The sequence below is a fragment of the Carya illinoinensis genome, chromosome 1 (genome assembly GCF_018687715.1).
Source record: "Carya illinoinensis cultivar Pawnee chromosome 1, C.illinoinensisPawnee_v1, whole genome shotgun sequence".
Lineage (NCBI taxonomy): Eukaryota > Viridiplantae > Streptophyta > Magnoliopsida > Fagales > Juglandaceae > Carya > Carya illinoinensis.
Window position 1 is genome coordinate 40,020,493 of NC_056752.1, and position 15,296 is coordinate 40,035,788.

Sequence of the window (15,296 nt, forward strand, 5' to 3'; positions counted from 1 at the left end):
TCATCAGATAATGATCAATTCTACAGTAGACTCGGACCACAAATATTCCTCATCTCCTTGGCAGCCAGCTAGCCAACGATTTAGAAATTATCTACTACCTACCTACGTACGTACGCCAAATATATCAGGCGATAAAGTACGTAAAAGATTATAAAATTGGAATTAAGCATCGATCAACGTCCAAATTTAAATTACTTATATGCATTCATGCATCATATGCCATATTATTCAACACCTTTTAGTTATTGCATGCACCTTTTTTTTTTTTTAATTAATCGACACGTATCAAGGACGTACGTATCAATTGTTTCAGCTAATCAACGGTAAAAACCACTATACATAGCGGTCATGACGTACCAATTGCCTAGTTTTGAATGAGCTAACTAGTCAATGACGTAGCAAAAATAAGCATCAAGTACTCTGTCGAGTAAAAATACAGGAAATTACCCCACTCGAAATATTCAAATCATGGAAACCGGTGTAGCTTCGCTTTCCGAGGGGTCAATAGACTCAATACATCAAGGTTTAAAATTTCGATCATCTTGTATAGATAATCATGTGTACACTAAATTATATACAATTAATAGGTAAATCAAAAACTAATTTCTTACCTTGTGCAATTAATTTCTAGATAACAAAAATTCTAAAACTAAATATACATTACTTCAAGAAAATAACTAAATCATGATATTATAATACACTGTCAATTATCACATGTCATAATACAAGGAGTATCAGTATGCATTCGGTTCATATCTAGTTAATAATTGTTTATGTAGTGAGGAATCATGTGTTTGGTGGGTTTTAAAAGTTTTCTTTTTTATTAATCAATTAATATTTAAAGGAGAAAATTCCTGATTTATTCAATTATTTAAGTTTTCGTATAGTTATTTTTATATATTTTTTATATATTTTACTGATATAATTAGTTGTATTAATTTTTTAATATGTAGTTAATTACATCAATAAAATATATAAAAATAAATATACATAAAATTTTTATTATTTTATATGAAATAATAATCCTCCGTTGATGGGACCCTCATGATTTGATTCTCCATAGAATTATGCAATTCACTGCAGCAAATTATATATAAATATATATATCTATATATATTAATTTATAATTACTTGTTTGCTTCCTTGTTGGAATTTAGAAAAGTCCATCGTCACTCTGCATGGTCAGTTAGACTCGCACAGGTACCACGCCGCCTGGCATCCAGATTATAAAAACCAACGATCCAACCTCTCAAAACAGACGGTCAGTCTTCGCTAGCTTCATTTCTCTGCGAATAGCGAGAGAGAGAGAGACACAGACAGACAGAGAGATCGTGAAGCAGAGAAGAGCTAGAGCAGCAGATCAGACATATTTATACATAAAATGGGTAGCAGTACTGCATATGGAAGAATAGAGATGGAGGTGGGAGCAGATGGGATTGCTCTCATAACCATTATCAACCCCCCTGTTAATTCCCTCTCCTTTGATGGTACTTTTCTTCCCCTACAAATTATCAACTCTAAAGCATCGATCGTATATATCTATATATATATATATATATTATGCCATTTTTTGTGTTTTATTTTTTTCACAAATATATTTGTGGTTTAATTATGCGTGAGACTCTTATCTGCGCTGCCGGCTTCAATGGTTCTTGCAATTTCAATTTGCCTTTAACCACCGGCCGGCCACACGTATTACATATGCATTTCATTTGAAAAGAAAAATCATTTACGGCTCGCTTGTGTATATACATATACATATAGATTTTGTTTTTGAGTTTTTGTTTTGTCAAAAAGATTTTCATGAATTTATCATGGGCCGGAGTCCGGAGTAGATCTTGTATAACTTGTTTCGACGGAGATGATCGAGAACCGGTGATGGAGAGTGGGTAGTGGGTAGTGGCTGTCACACCATATATGCAGGCCACATATAATATATATCAGCTTAATTTCCTTTAAATTCTCTCCGCTTATAAATTAGATGATACTTTTCTTCCTTTTTCTTTTTTTTTTTTGGAAAATTTGATACTTTTCTTATCGATCCCATTTACCAGCTTAATTGCCTGCATATATAACTTTCACTAGTCAATATTAATCATTACATGCAGGAAAAACTGGGTGTCGAGAAAATTTTCATGCTTTTGTTAAGACATGTAAAAACTCTTTAATTATATATTTTTAAATAGAAATATTAGATATAAGTTTTAAATAGATAAATCAGATACAAGTTTTTTAATAAAAAACTGGATCTTGCTAATAAAGAATAAATTTTATTACACTTTTTTTTTAGATATTATTCACTTTTTTATCAGAGTTTGTACTAGAGTTATCTGTTTAAAACTTGTCCAAATCATTTCTCATTTTTAAAACACAAAAAATAAATAAATAAATGTCTAGATAAATAGTAATTTAAAAAAAAAAAATGAAGAGGACGGCCATCGAGGGTGGCTTCCACCGCAGATAGTTTGACATGGGCCACCATAGAGTGACCAGAAACACTCGTACTATATCTATATCACACGTGATAGAAAATAATAATAATAATAATAATAATAATAATAATAATAATGATAGTCTTGAAAGTTCAAACTCAATAACATCTTGTATACGATTTATGTAATAGAATAACCCTTTTTTTTTTTAATTTTATTTTAGCTTTATCTTTTGATTTGATGTGATTAAATTTAATAAAATATATTATTTTATTTAGAATTGTCTATAAATTATGAATGAGATGTTAGCCTAGATCATACATACTACTCGATCAAAACTGGATCGAATGCATGGTGGGATGTTGTTTAATTTTAATTAATCAATTTTTGGTGGCAACTAATATTAATATTATAAAGCATTTGTTTTTGTTTATTATAATCATCAACATGATCATCATGAAAAGTTATTTATTTATTTTATATAACCATATTCTCATCAAGGGGTTCCACCGCTTTTATGTACAAAGGATGTAAATTAAATAAACTCATTTAAAAAAGTCGCCACCATTCTATCAAGAAATTTTTAAAAAATAATATTAGATACAAATTTTAAATGTGTAAATTTTATATAAATATTTTGTAAAAATGTGGACTTCACAAAAAATGAATTCTTCGTGACTTTTCTATAATAGAGTCTATTTTTTATAAAAACACTTATACAAAATTTATGCATTTAAAATTTATATATATCATTTCTTATTTTTAAAAGCTTCCAACATCCGGATATTATAGCTAGCAGTACTAATATTATATCTTTTTTCTTTATAGGAAAAAATAAAAAGCATTTACGTAAATCAAATGCTTGCGTCTCTATTTCCGTCTCTACTTTAGCTTTATTATAAAATAAACATTTATAATTTCTAACATATATTTTAAAAAATAATTATAGGATTTATAAAATATTAGATATATGTGCTTTCAAGGCTCTCATAACTTACTTCTCCAATTTAAGAGTGTGAATAGAACTTCTCTAAAAATATATAAGGAGATGGCCTATAATATTTAGAGTTTAGAGGAATGTTACTCATCATTTAACACTACATATTTTATATATTTTAATATTATTATTTTATTTTATTATTTTTAAATTAATTGAATTGTTCTTTTTATCATTTATATACCATATATTTGTTATAGAAAAAAAAAATAAATTAAAATAAGTATGATGTGTGGTGTGTATGAATGATGAGTAAAATTTTTCTAATATCTATCTAATAGAATAAAAAAAATAATATAAATACAAAAGAATCTCCCACATTAACGGTGACACACTAGAAGTGTGCCATGTCTTCTCCTATTTTTTTTTCCTTTTTCTTTTCTCTCTCCCACAATTTTTTTTTTCTCCCCCTCCCCCTGTGCCCTATCTTCCACTCCGGCCATGAAGGCCACCATTGCCTGCCGTCCGCCACGTTGCTCAGGGGCAATGCTCCGGGAACAGTTGCTTATGCATGACAAAACTCCTTCCCGGTCATGTCTCTAAAATTCAAACTTTAATGTCTGAATCGACCTTGCGATTGAGTAGGATTGACACAAGACTAACCTTTTCGTTTACATGAAAACCATGCATGGTTGCTAAAGTACTGTTGTACTGTCTCCCAGTTAAGAATATCGGAGTTTTGACTAATTGATATGATGAAGTAACTCTCTCTCTCTCTCTCTCTCTCTCTCTCTCTCTCTCTCAGTGTTGCGCAGCTTGAAAGACAGTTATGAGGAGGCATTAAGAAGAGATGATGTGAAGGCAATTGTTATTACAGGTGAGTGTGGAGATATGTCAATTTGTCCTTGTTGTGCATGACTGAAGTTATTTGAGATCTGGAGCTAATAATATCCTCTACATGATGTAATTGGAACAGGAGCAAAGGGCAATTTTGCTGGGGGGTTTGATGTTTCAGCTATTGGAGGATGTCAAGGGGGAACGAGTATGTTTTCCCTTCTTTTTGTTTTGAATATCGAAGTACTTCGACCTTGTTTTATAAGTGAATTATGAAGTCTCAACGTTTATGTGTTTTCAGTGGAGAAAGAACAAAGGCCTGGCTATTTAGCTGTAGATGTTATCACTGACATTTTCGAAGGTACGTATATATTCCGGTTTTTATCTCTGTCCTCGTTATTTCGGGTTGTTATTCAAAGACAGTACTCGATCTATATTCGTTATTTGACAGCTAATTGCTTTTTGTCTAATTTCAGCTGCGAGAAAGCCTTCAGTTGCTGCCATTGATGGGCTCACCATAGGTGGGGGATTAGAGATTGCAATGGTATGTGCCGAAATTTAATTCCTTCGGGCTAGAATCTTCTCTATCAAGTACTTCTTTTACATAATCTTTTTTATGTTTTTGTTATATCAGGCATGCCATGCTAGAATATCAACTCCCACTGCGCAATTAGGGTTGCCTGAACTGACGCTTGGAATAATTCCTGGACTTGGGGGTATGGCTGTTTTGCTTAATCATTTATGTTCATCTCTCTATTTGTATTTTTAAGAAACCATCAAATGGATTTGGAGAAATAGAATGAAATTTTTTCTTTTTATTGAGATTCTCTTAAATTATTATATGTGCACACGTCTAACACTCTGGCTCCTGATATGGCTCAGGAACACAGAGACTTCCACGTCTTGTTGGTCTCTCAAAGGCGCTTGAAATGATGCTGGTATGCTTGATCTGATTAATCTTTTCTTTTGCTTTTCTCTTTGATTTGGCATGCTAGCGACAGAAATCGCATTCATTTTTTTCTCAAATTCTCTATCCCCTCTTGGGGTGCGCTCAAACAGATGTCAGAGATAGTCAAAGGGGATGAAGCTTTTACGTTTGGTCTCGTGGATGCCATTGTTTCACCTGATGAGTTGGTAACAACTGCACGTCGATGGGCCCTTGATATCTTCGAGTCCAGAAGGCCATGGGTTACCACTCTTCACAAGACCGACAAGATAGAACCCCTTGGGGAAGCAAGGGATTTACTCAAGTTTGCCAGAGCTCAGGCCCAGAAACAGGCTTCCAATCTTAAACACCCATTGATTTGCATTGATGTTATCGAAGAGGGTATAATTGGAGGTCCCCGAGCAGGACTATGGAAGGTCCTTATCTGTCTCTAAGATTCTCTTTGTTCCCATGTTAACGGTGAAGTGCAACTGCTTGATGTTGTGTCTGATTTTGGCAGGAAGCTGAAGCTTTTCAAGAACTTCTATATTCTGACACTTCCAAGAGTTTGGTCCATATCTTCTTCGCTCAAAATGGAACATCAAAGGTTTGAAAAACAAAATTTTTATTGATAGAGCATAGTTGATTCATCCTCAAATAGTGAGAAAGAGAACCTTGCATATAGGTTTTTATTTTTTCTCTATAAATATAGTCCAATATCCTGAGGTTAATTTCCTAAAAATGCTCTCTTCACATAACCTTAAACAGGTACCTGGAGTTACTGATGTCGGTTTAGTTCCAAGACCAGTGAATAAGATTGCTGTCGTTGGTGGAGGACTAATTGGCTCTGGAATAGCAACGGCATTAATTCTTAGTAATTATCAAGTAATCCTTAAAGAAGTAGATGAAAAGTTCTTGCAGGTTGCGATTGGTAGAGTCAGAGGTGAGTCTAGAATCCCATATTTGCATTATAGTTTCTTATTAATTCTGAAAAGGAAATCCTGTTTGTTTTTCTGTGCATATTATAGCTTCCATTCTTGTGGACAGAAAATTCCAATTGGTCTTTGTTTCTAAAAAGTTGAATTTTCTTCTGTAATATTCCTTTTCATTCAGCCGACCTGCAAAGCAGTTTGAAGAAAGGGAAAATGTCTCATGAGAAGTTTGAGAAAACCATCTCTCTTCTCAACGGTGTCCTTGACTATGAAAGCTTTGAAGATGTGGACATGGTGATTGAGGTAGTTCACAATGCATTTAGTTTACCTTTATCATTGGTTTTTATTCAGAAAGTGGGTGAAAAAGATATTCAATATTCGTTGTTTGACAATTGGAACAGGCTGTTACAGAGGATGTTTCTTTTAAGCAACAAATTTTTGCTGATCTTGAAAAGCATTGCCCACCACATTGCATATTTGCAAGTAGCGATTGCACAATTGACTTGAACCTGATTGCAGATAGGACAAAGTCAAAAGATCGTATTGTTGGATCTCATTTCTTCAGGTAGTGCCAGATTTACCATTGTCGTTTTCCCTTCTGCAATCCATTTTGCTCAAGTCTAAACTATTTAGTTTTGCTTCTATGCAGTCCGGCTCATGCCATGCCAATTTTGGAAATTGCTCACACCAAGCAGACGTCTCCTCAAGTGATTGTTGACTTGATGCATGTTGGAAAAAACATGAGAAAAACTCCAGTTGTAGTTGGAAATGGCACTGGATTTGCCATAAACAGGATGTTCTTCCCTTATACACAAGCTGCTCTTTTGCTCGTTGAGCGTGGTACTGATCTCTATCAGATTGATGGGGCTATTACCAACTTCGGAATGCCAATGGGCCCATTCAGGTTTTTAATTCATACCTAAAATTATGACACAGTAATATTGATCTTGTTTGTTGTTGCCTGCTCCAAGTTCATTCACTTAAATGGCTTTTTTGTTCTATTTTATCCATGCAGATTGGCTGACCTGGTTGGACTCGGTGTTGCAATTGAGACTGGCACGCAATTTGTTCAGAATTTTCCTGAGCGAACATATAAGTCAATGCTTATCTCACTTTTACAGGAGGACAAGAGAGCAGGTATGAGTTTGTTGTTGAAACTGAAAGGAAAAAGTGATTAACCTATTGATTTAAATCTATTCAAATGTCAGTTTGGGTCTTTAACTATTCCTTGGTTTGCCTTGCACTCTGTTTCAGGTGAGACTACTCGCAAAGGGTTCTATGTGTATGATGAAGAACAGAATGCTAGCCCCGATTCTGAATTGGAAAAATATATTGAGAAGTCAAGGAGCATTTCTGGAGTAACCATTGACCCTAAGGTCTCTCTCTCTCTCTCCCACACACACACACAGAGATTAGCACACGTACCTGCCGATATAACATCTATATTTGGAGTCTGTCCCCCTCCCTCGCTCTTCTAATTTTTCTTGAAATTGAACTTGGAAACAGCTAATGACGTTGCCAGAAAAGGACATTGTGGAGATGATATTCTTCCCCGTGGTGAATGAGGCCTGCCGAGTCCTTGCTGAAGGTATTGTAATCAATGCAGCAGACCTTGACGTTGCTGCTGTTATGGGCATGGGTTTCCCACCTTACAGGTTTGTAAACTTCATTGGTTTAATGAAATTCCTGCTGAACTTCATGAAATTGTAGCTAACCTGTTGGGGTTACATCGGATCAGGGGAGGTATTATGTACTGGGCTGATTCTCTCGGATCCAAATACATTTGTTCAAGATTGGAGGAATGGTCAAAGATATATGGAGAATTCTTCAAGCCCTGTGCCTATTTGGCTGAAAGAGCTGCCAAGGGGACTCCTCTGGTGAGATATCTAAAACTGAATTTTGTTTATCCACTAAATGTAGCAATGAAGCTCTTTGATATTTACGAATCCTTGACGGATAACAGTAATAGATTACAAGAAGTGAAATCCATGCCCACATGGGGCTTAGTATTGTCAGAAAATCTTTGTTGAACCCCCCTAGCTTTCCACTGTTGGAAAACTCTTATAATTTATGGACTAAGACAACTTGGGTCCGTTCAACAAGCAACCACTCGCATACTCGTTCGCTTTCACGCAACACATGCAGCACACACTAATTAAGGGATCCAGTGCAGCAAGCAGCACCTCAATTTAAGCGTTGAATTAATTGCTATAGACGCATAGTAAGCTGATCATTGCTCGGTGGTATCAACTTCTAATGGTTCTATGCACTGTTTGGTTGCAGAGTTCTCCAGTGCAGCACGCAGCACCTCAATTGTAAGATCGAATTACTGGGTTGCATCTCCTACTTGGGTAAAAAATCTCCTTGTATTTCTTCCACGAGCCTCAGTCCCACAAGCATTTTGACCAATTACACGAGTGAGACCATCTTCAACAACCCCTTCGACCAATTGCAGTCAAGCGTACTATCAAAATGTTAACGATTTACTCGAGTGGATAATGATGACAGACCATCAAATAATGCTGCTGAAGATGTCGAGGATATCATCTGATCTCTCCTGCCAGTTGCAGCTTAGCTTTTGGAGCTCATCTCTCTGTTATATTCCCCGTTTTAACTTTAAATGTTGTAGATTATATCATTTTCATCTCTTATGTTGTAGAAGAATCCAAATAAAAAGGGTGAGCACCAACTGCATGTACAGATTGTTTATTGAATCGAAACTGAAGGAAAGACTGCTCTTCTTAATATGTTTCCACATAATCCCCATGAATGTTCTTTTTAATCTAAATCGAATTTCATATTAGAGTTAAACAACTCTTGGAGAATGAATGTTTTCGGATGCTATATAAATTTCGGTTTAGGTTCCAGCCTTCTAAAACAACTACAAAAAGAAGAAAGGGGAAAATCAAAATTGGAAGGGGAGCTACGGACTGAAAAAGGACATGGAAGGAGTACTTGTTATAATGATGATAATGGTGTCAATCATCTTCGCTCAGGTTGTTGTGGAAGTAAACGATCCTTCTGTTTCCCCTTTCTCACTCCCCCCATCTTCCTCCCTCAATCACCCCCTTTCAGCTTCACTACATTTGAATATGATTTCCGTGAGGAATGGTAAATTAAAATGTAAATATTAACGTAGAAATAAAATAAATGAGTAATTCTACTCTTAAACCCTTGTCTCTCCAACACCACACACCAGTGAGGTGGATTTATTTTAATCGCAGAATGTGCATTTTACCCACCCCAAATATCCTGAACCATCCCATCCCATTCAAAATTTCCCCCCTCACTTGCCCACGTTCTCCCTCCTTCGCCCACAGCGTTCAGGTGACGTGACATTTCCAACTTGCAGGTGCCGTCCGAGGTTCTCTCTCTGTACATGGCTGGGATATTTTACACTTATTTTACAGGTCTCCTCTTCTTTTTCGATGTGTTTGCGTTTGTTTATACATGACTGAGTTGTTATCACGAACATGACATATTTTATGTGGCCCAACTCTATCCTCTTTGTTTGGGTTTTCTCAAATACAAAATCGTAACTTTATATATAATGATTTGATTTTTTTTCTCTCTGCAGTACTCAAAACTACAGTACTAATAAACACAGCAATATAGAAGGATTTAATTTTTTTTATCTGCATTATTGAAAACCACAGCAGAAAGAAATGATGTAGTAGTAGTTAGTGGTCTGTAATCCACGGGAATGAAGTAGTATGAGCGAATCACCACTGGGTAATTGGAACAAAAAGTGAACCTGAACAATTATTAAATTTTCAACGTCTTTCACCATTATTTGGCTACCACCTAAAGGCCTAAAAGGGCATATATCCCCCTTTATTGGTAACCTCACACGTCAATCTCACGTCAATCTCTTATACAATTCACTTTCAGGTGTTCTATCTACGATTCTTTTCATCCTTGAATCGAATCAAGGTCCTTGATTTGATTTGAGCTACAACCTCCTAGGTGGAGACGTGTCCTTACTATTTTCTTGTAATGGCAGCTCATCTAATGGATGGCCAACTCCATTCACATAGTTGACATGTCTAGCAATCAGTTCAATGGGACATTGCAATCCTCATTCCTCCAACGAGCATGGAACTTGACCCCAGCTCATCCTCAAAAACAATAGTTTAACAGGCTCTATCCCTTCCTCTCCTTGCACTAATTCTCCATTTGTCCAGCTCTTCAATTTCTCTTTCAATGATCATAGTGGCTGAATTCCTAGTGGACTAGGGGGTGTTCCAAACTAGAGATCTTTCGGGCAGGTTTTAATCCTCTCAGGATTTATTCCACATGATATTTATAGTGCAACATCATTAGAAGAAATCTCCATGCCTTACATTTGATGGTAATTTATGATCATGTAGTATCTAGAGGGCCTATAATTGCATTGAACCAAAAAAGGGTTTGTCCTTTTTGCGTGATAACTATATGATAATTTAATCGTTTCAATAATTTAGAAGTGCAAAGTGGTGAAATGATTTATGTATTTTTGTTTAATAATTTTGTTTTATGAACTTGATTGAAATATCGTGATGGATAAAAAGGGAGATGAAAGGCCACCCGGGCCTTCTACATCAATTCCAACGACTCATGTATGATAGACATTGGTCATGATAATAATATAAATGTTGTGTCTAATATTTTCAATTAGTTAATGTATTTTTATTTGTATATTCAGGGATATTATAGTCTAGGAAATTTGTACTACTCGCCCTTTATGGTACATCCAAATGCATATCCAAATTCAAATACACATGGGGTAGCTAGGTAGATTATTTTCTAACTTTCTATTTTTTTTTTTTTTTTGTTTTTTTACATGCATTTGAGCCTCTCTAACACCGTACCTAATTACAGCCCCTATCAATGCGATGGGGGCAGCCAGAGATTATATGAGAAGATGTGCTCGTTGAGGGAAAGGGGTGTTGGAGGTGTCTGGTGATGGACAAAGGATGAAAACTATGACGTGGTGACCAGACTGAATTCTCCACGTCAGGTGTATTAGGGACCTCGGTCAAGTTCCTAAACACTATGATCTTTTGGTCTCGTTTTGCCTTGGGATGACAAACTATTTCTCGTCGTCTTGCTTGGTCTTGAACAATTTATGGCAATGAAGGATTCATAAGTTAATGAAGGTATGGTGTTTAGTGATGGATTTGATTATGATAATGAGTTATGGTGATCTAATTGATGGATTTGTGTGTTTGATGTGATGTAAGACGGGTTGATGATGACCCTTGGTGTTGGCACCACTTGGATGATGTTTAGGGTTGGTATGGTGAAGTGAGGTTAGGGTTGAATATTGAATGGATATGGCTGCAAATTTTGGAGGAGTTGTTTTGGGTAGTATAGGTTTTTGGTTAGGTCAAAAATGGAAATGATCTTAGGGTTTGTGATGTGTAGGATGAGATCCAAAAGTGTAGGAATAGTTTTAGGGTTTTAGGAAATGATTTAGGAATTGGTGGAGGTTAGGGTTAGGGTTTCCTAAAATATAGGATATCCTTATGGGAATTAGGGTTTATGGCTAGGCTTGTTGGAGGCAATAGATCTAGGATAGATCTAGGGTTTTATGGATTTATGGAATAGATTTATGATGGAATTTGGATCTATGGATGTTTATGAAGTGTTTGGTAGGTAAGAATGTGTATGGAAAGTATGTGGTAATGAGTAATTTGACTAGATCTCTTGGGAATGGTAGACCTAGGATGTTATATGAATGAAGAATTAAGAAATTATGGAATGGAATGGAATAGGCGTGATTTGTGTATGGAATATGAGATGATGCAAGAAAATTTAAGATCAATGGAAAATTAGATGAACAAGTATGAAAATATATATGAACAAAGAATAAATGACTCAACAAAGGAATGATGAAAACTCTCTTTTTGGTATATATGGATATTTGGAGAAATCAAATAATAGTAAGAATAATGCTTAGGATATGATTGATACACTAGACAATATAGATTAACAAACTAGGAAATAAATAAGAACAAAGATAGGTAATTGAATGAAAAAAGGAAAATACTCATAAGATTGATAAATAATTCAATACCAATTCACGAATTGTACAGTGATGAAAAAGATAAATGAATCACCACATATTCACGTATTGTAAGGTGATGATCATCTCCTTGGAATTCATGAATTGCACCCAAGTAGCCCAAATGCATAAGCAATGAAAATAGTCTCAAGAACAATGTAACCATTCTCTAGAGAATATGCCAAAAGATCAAAGATCAAAGATGTAAAATGAAATGCTAAGGATCCTATTTATAGACTAACCTAGTTGGAAACCCTAATAGGTTCCCTAAATAATGAAATGACTAAAATAAATAAATGATAGTGGCATGGGGCCCATAGCAATGGCCCTTGGTGGCTTGATCTGGCCTATGGGCAGGCTGTGTGTGTGGCTGGCATGGCCCAAACATGAGCTTGGGTGTTGGGCTGTCCACTGGTGTTGCCTGACATGGGTGGCATGGCCCAGATAGGTAGCCTGGGCTTTGACTTGTTGTGGCGTGCCTGCTGGTGTGTCATGGCCCAGGCATGGGCTAGGGCGTTGGTGCTAAAGGGTACAAGCAGGTGCCATGCATAGAAATGGCATGGTCTAGGTAGGGGCTAGGCTCTACAGCTGTGGGGCGTAGGCAGGGGCCATGCGCAGGGCTGGCATGCCACTAACTTCCCTCGGTCGCTACTGTGCACGCTGGTCATGTCATGGCACGGCCCTGGAGTTGTCATAGCCAGGTCGTGTACTGCTGATGTGCACCTAGGCATGTCACTAGCCTCGCTGGTGGCTTGGGCCTGCCACTAGGCATGTTGCTGTTGTGTGCATGGCCCAGTTAGGTGATCAAAATGTGCTGGCATCTTGCAAGCGTTGAAAACGTTCAACTCAAGTGCCATGTTTCCAAAGGTAAGCTTCAAAACTCCACTTCTGTAATTGATCAATGCATTTGATGTAATTAGAAATGGTCTTCCTAGGATGACAGGAGCTTGGTAAATAGTGGAGACCAGCTGCTGCATGTCAAGAACCACAAAATTCACTGGGTAGTAGAATTTGTCCACCTGGACCAACACGTCCTCTACAATACCCCTCGGTACCTTAACTGATCTGTCAGCCAACTGTAGCATGATGGACGTCTTTTTCAGCTCACCCAATCTCAACTGCTCATATACTGAGAACGGTAGCAAATTCACACTACTCCCCAAATCAAGTAAATCTCTCCCAATGCGTGATTCACCAATCATAATGGAAATGTTGGGAGAGCCGGGATCTCCAAACTTCTGAAGAGTCTCGCTCAATATCAATGTACTAACTTGTTCCCTTAGAAAAGCTTTCTTTTTCACATTCAGCTTCCTCTTCACTGTGCACAAGTCCTTCAAAAATTTTGCATATGAAGGCACTTGTTGTATGGCATCCAAGAGTGGAATATTGATCTTCACTTGCTTGAAAATCTCTTGAATCTCCGTGTGATACTTGTTCTTTTGGTCAGCTACCAATCTCTGAGGAAAGGGAACCACAGGTTAGTATCCCTTACTAGTCTCAACATCTGCACTCACAGGTTTCTTCAGCTCTGGTCTCACTACCTCTGGTTCTTTCTCAACTTCATCAGTCTCTATTACATCTTCAGGTGTAGGACCAATTACCTGTGTGTCCATAGGCATCTCTGGTTGGGGAACTTCCTTCACACTTCTCAAAGTAAGAACTGTTTTCGCTGTCTCCATAACATCCCCTGAGATATTATGCACTTGCTGTTGTTGTTGCCTATATACTTGAGGATTAGGCTGAGGCTGTGCTGGAAATTTTCCTTTCTCTAAGGTGCTCAAGGTTGTGCTCATCTTATTAATAGTGCCTCGCAACTTATTTATGACCTGAGTATTCTGATTATTTGTGGTGGCCTGAATCTGCATGAATTGCTTAAGTGTATTGGCCATCTGAGCCATACTGTCATATAGAGTCTTCTTTGCAGATGATGAAGGCTGAGAACTCTGTGCAGCTACATAAGACTGAAATCCAGGAGGAGCTACATAAGGATAGCTCTGAGGATTCTGATATGGCGGATACTGGTGCTGAGGAGCACCCTGATTAAATGGCTGCTGCTGAGGTGGTGGGGACCGACCAGGTTGATCATTTCTCCATGAGAAATTTAGGTGATTCCTCCACCCCGGATTATACGTGTTAGAGAAAGGCTTATTCTGTGCTCTATTAACCCAGTTAGCTGATTGCATCTGCTTAAACCCACATTCTTGAAATACTGGCATAATCTGGCAGTCTTGGGTCTTATGGTTTGAATCAGCACATATAGAACATGCCTCTACTACTTTCACAACCTTCACTTTTTCCATTTCCATAACCTCTAGTCTTCTAGTCAATGCAGCTATTCGGGTTTGAACATCGGTGTCTTCCTTAAACTCATATCTGCCCCCTCCAGAAATAGCCCTCAGTGGCTGTGCTGCTAATGGAACTCGATCAGTACGAGTGTTCCACTGTTGTGCGCTCTCAGTAAGGTAGTCAAAAAATGATAGTGCTTCATTAGGTTCCTTGCTAAAGAACTCCCCATTGCACATTGTCTGAACAAGCTGCTTGCATTCTGGAGTGAAACCAGTGTAAAAATAGCTCACCAACCTCCAAGATTCAAAACCATGATGTGGGCAAATGTTCACCAAATCTTTAAATTTTTCCCAACTGACCTGAAAGGTCTCATCAGGTCTCTGATTAAACTAGCTGATTTGCTCTTGCAAAAACTGAGTTCTCTGAAAAGGAAAAAAAATTTGTAAGAATTCACGCTGCATATCAGACCAACTAGAAATAGAATTAGGCCTCAAAGAATTAAACCAAATCTTCGCTTTATCCTTTAAAGAAAAAGGAAATAAACGAAGTCTAATGAATTCATCAGTAACAGCCCTAGTGATAAAAGTAGTGCAAGCCAACTCAAAATCTGTCAAGTGCTGGTAAGGACTCTCAGAATCCATCCCGTGGAAATGAGGTATCACTGACATCATGCCATACTTAATAGAGAAATTAGGTACATTTTCAGATAAAACTATGCATGAAGGTGTAGTGGTGCGAGTGGGTTGTAAATAATCCTTAAGAGTGCGTGGTGCAGGTGCAGCCATGTTTTCTTGTTCAATTTCAATTTCCTCACCTGACTCACTAATAGAAAAGACAGAAGAGCTATCTATCTCCAAACTGTGTATACTACTCTCAACACTCGATGTGACTCTAAACAACCTAT

General features: G+C 37.0%; 1 protein-coding gene across 2 annotated transcripts; it reads left to right on the plus strand.

Moving 5' to 3' along the window:
- The first annotated feature begins 1,204 nt into the window (after nt 1–1,204).
- LOC122318671 (glyoxysomal fatty acid beta-oxidation multifunctional protein MFP-a-like) lies at nt 1,205–8,805 on the plus strand. 2 transcript variants are annotated; one of them, XM_043136234.1, is made up of 18 exons: nt 1,205–1,487; nt 4,175–4,246; nt 4,346–4,411; nt 4,505–4,564; nt 4,680–4,747; nt 4,838–4,919; nt 5,086–5,141; nt 5,263–5,565; nt 5,649–5,735; nt 5,897–6,071; nt 6,242–6,363; nt 6,462–6,625; nt 6,710–6,964; nt 7,076–7,197; nt 7,315–7,436; nt 7,567–7,715; nt 7,799–7,937; nt 8,344–8,805. In XM_043136234.1, the coding sequence occupies exons 1-18, from the start codon at nt 1,382–1,384 to the stop codon at nt 8,377–8,379; spliced, it is 2,184 nt and encodes a 727-aa protein (XP_042992168.1). In that variant the 5' UTR covers nt 1,205–1,381; the 3' UTR covers nt 8,380–8,805. The 2 variants fall into 2 exon arrangements, with proteins under 2 accessions (XP_042992168.1, XP_042992177.1); XM_043136243.1 differs by lacking the exon at nt 1,205–1,487 and adding an exon at nt 3,780–4,069.
- Nucleotides 8,806–15,296: the final 6,491 nt, after the last annotated feature.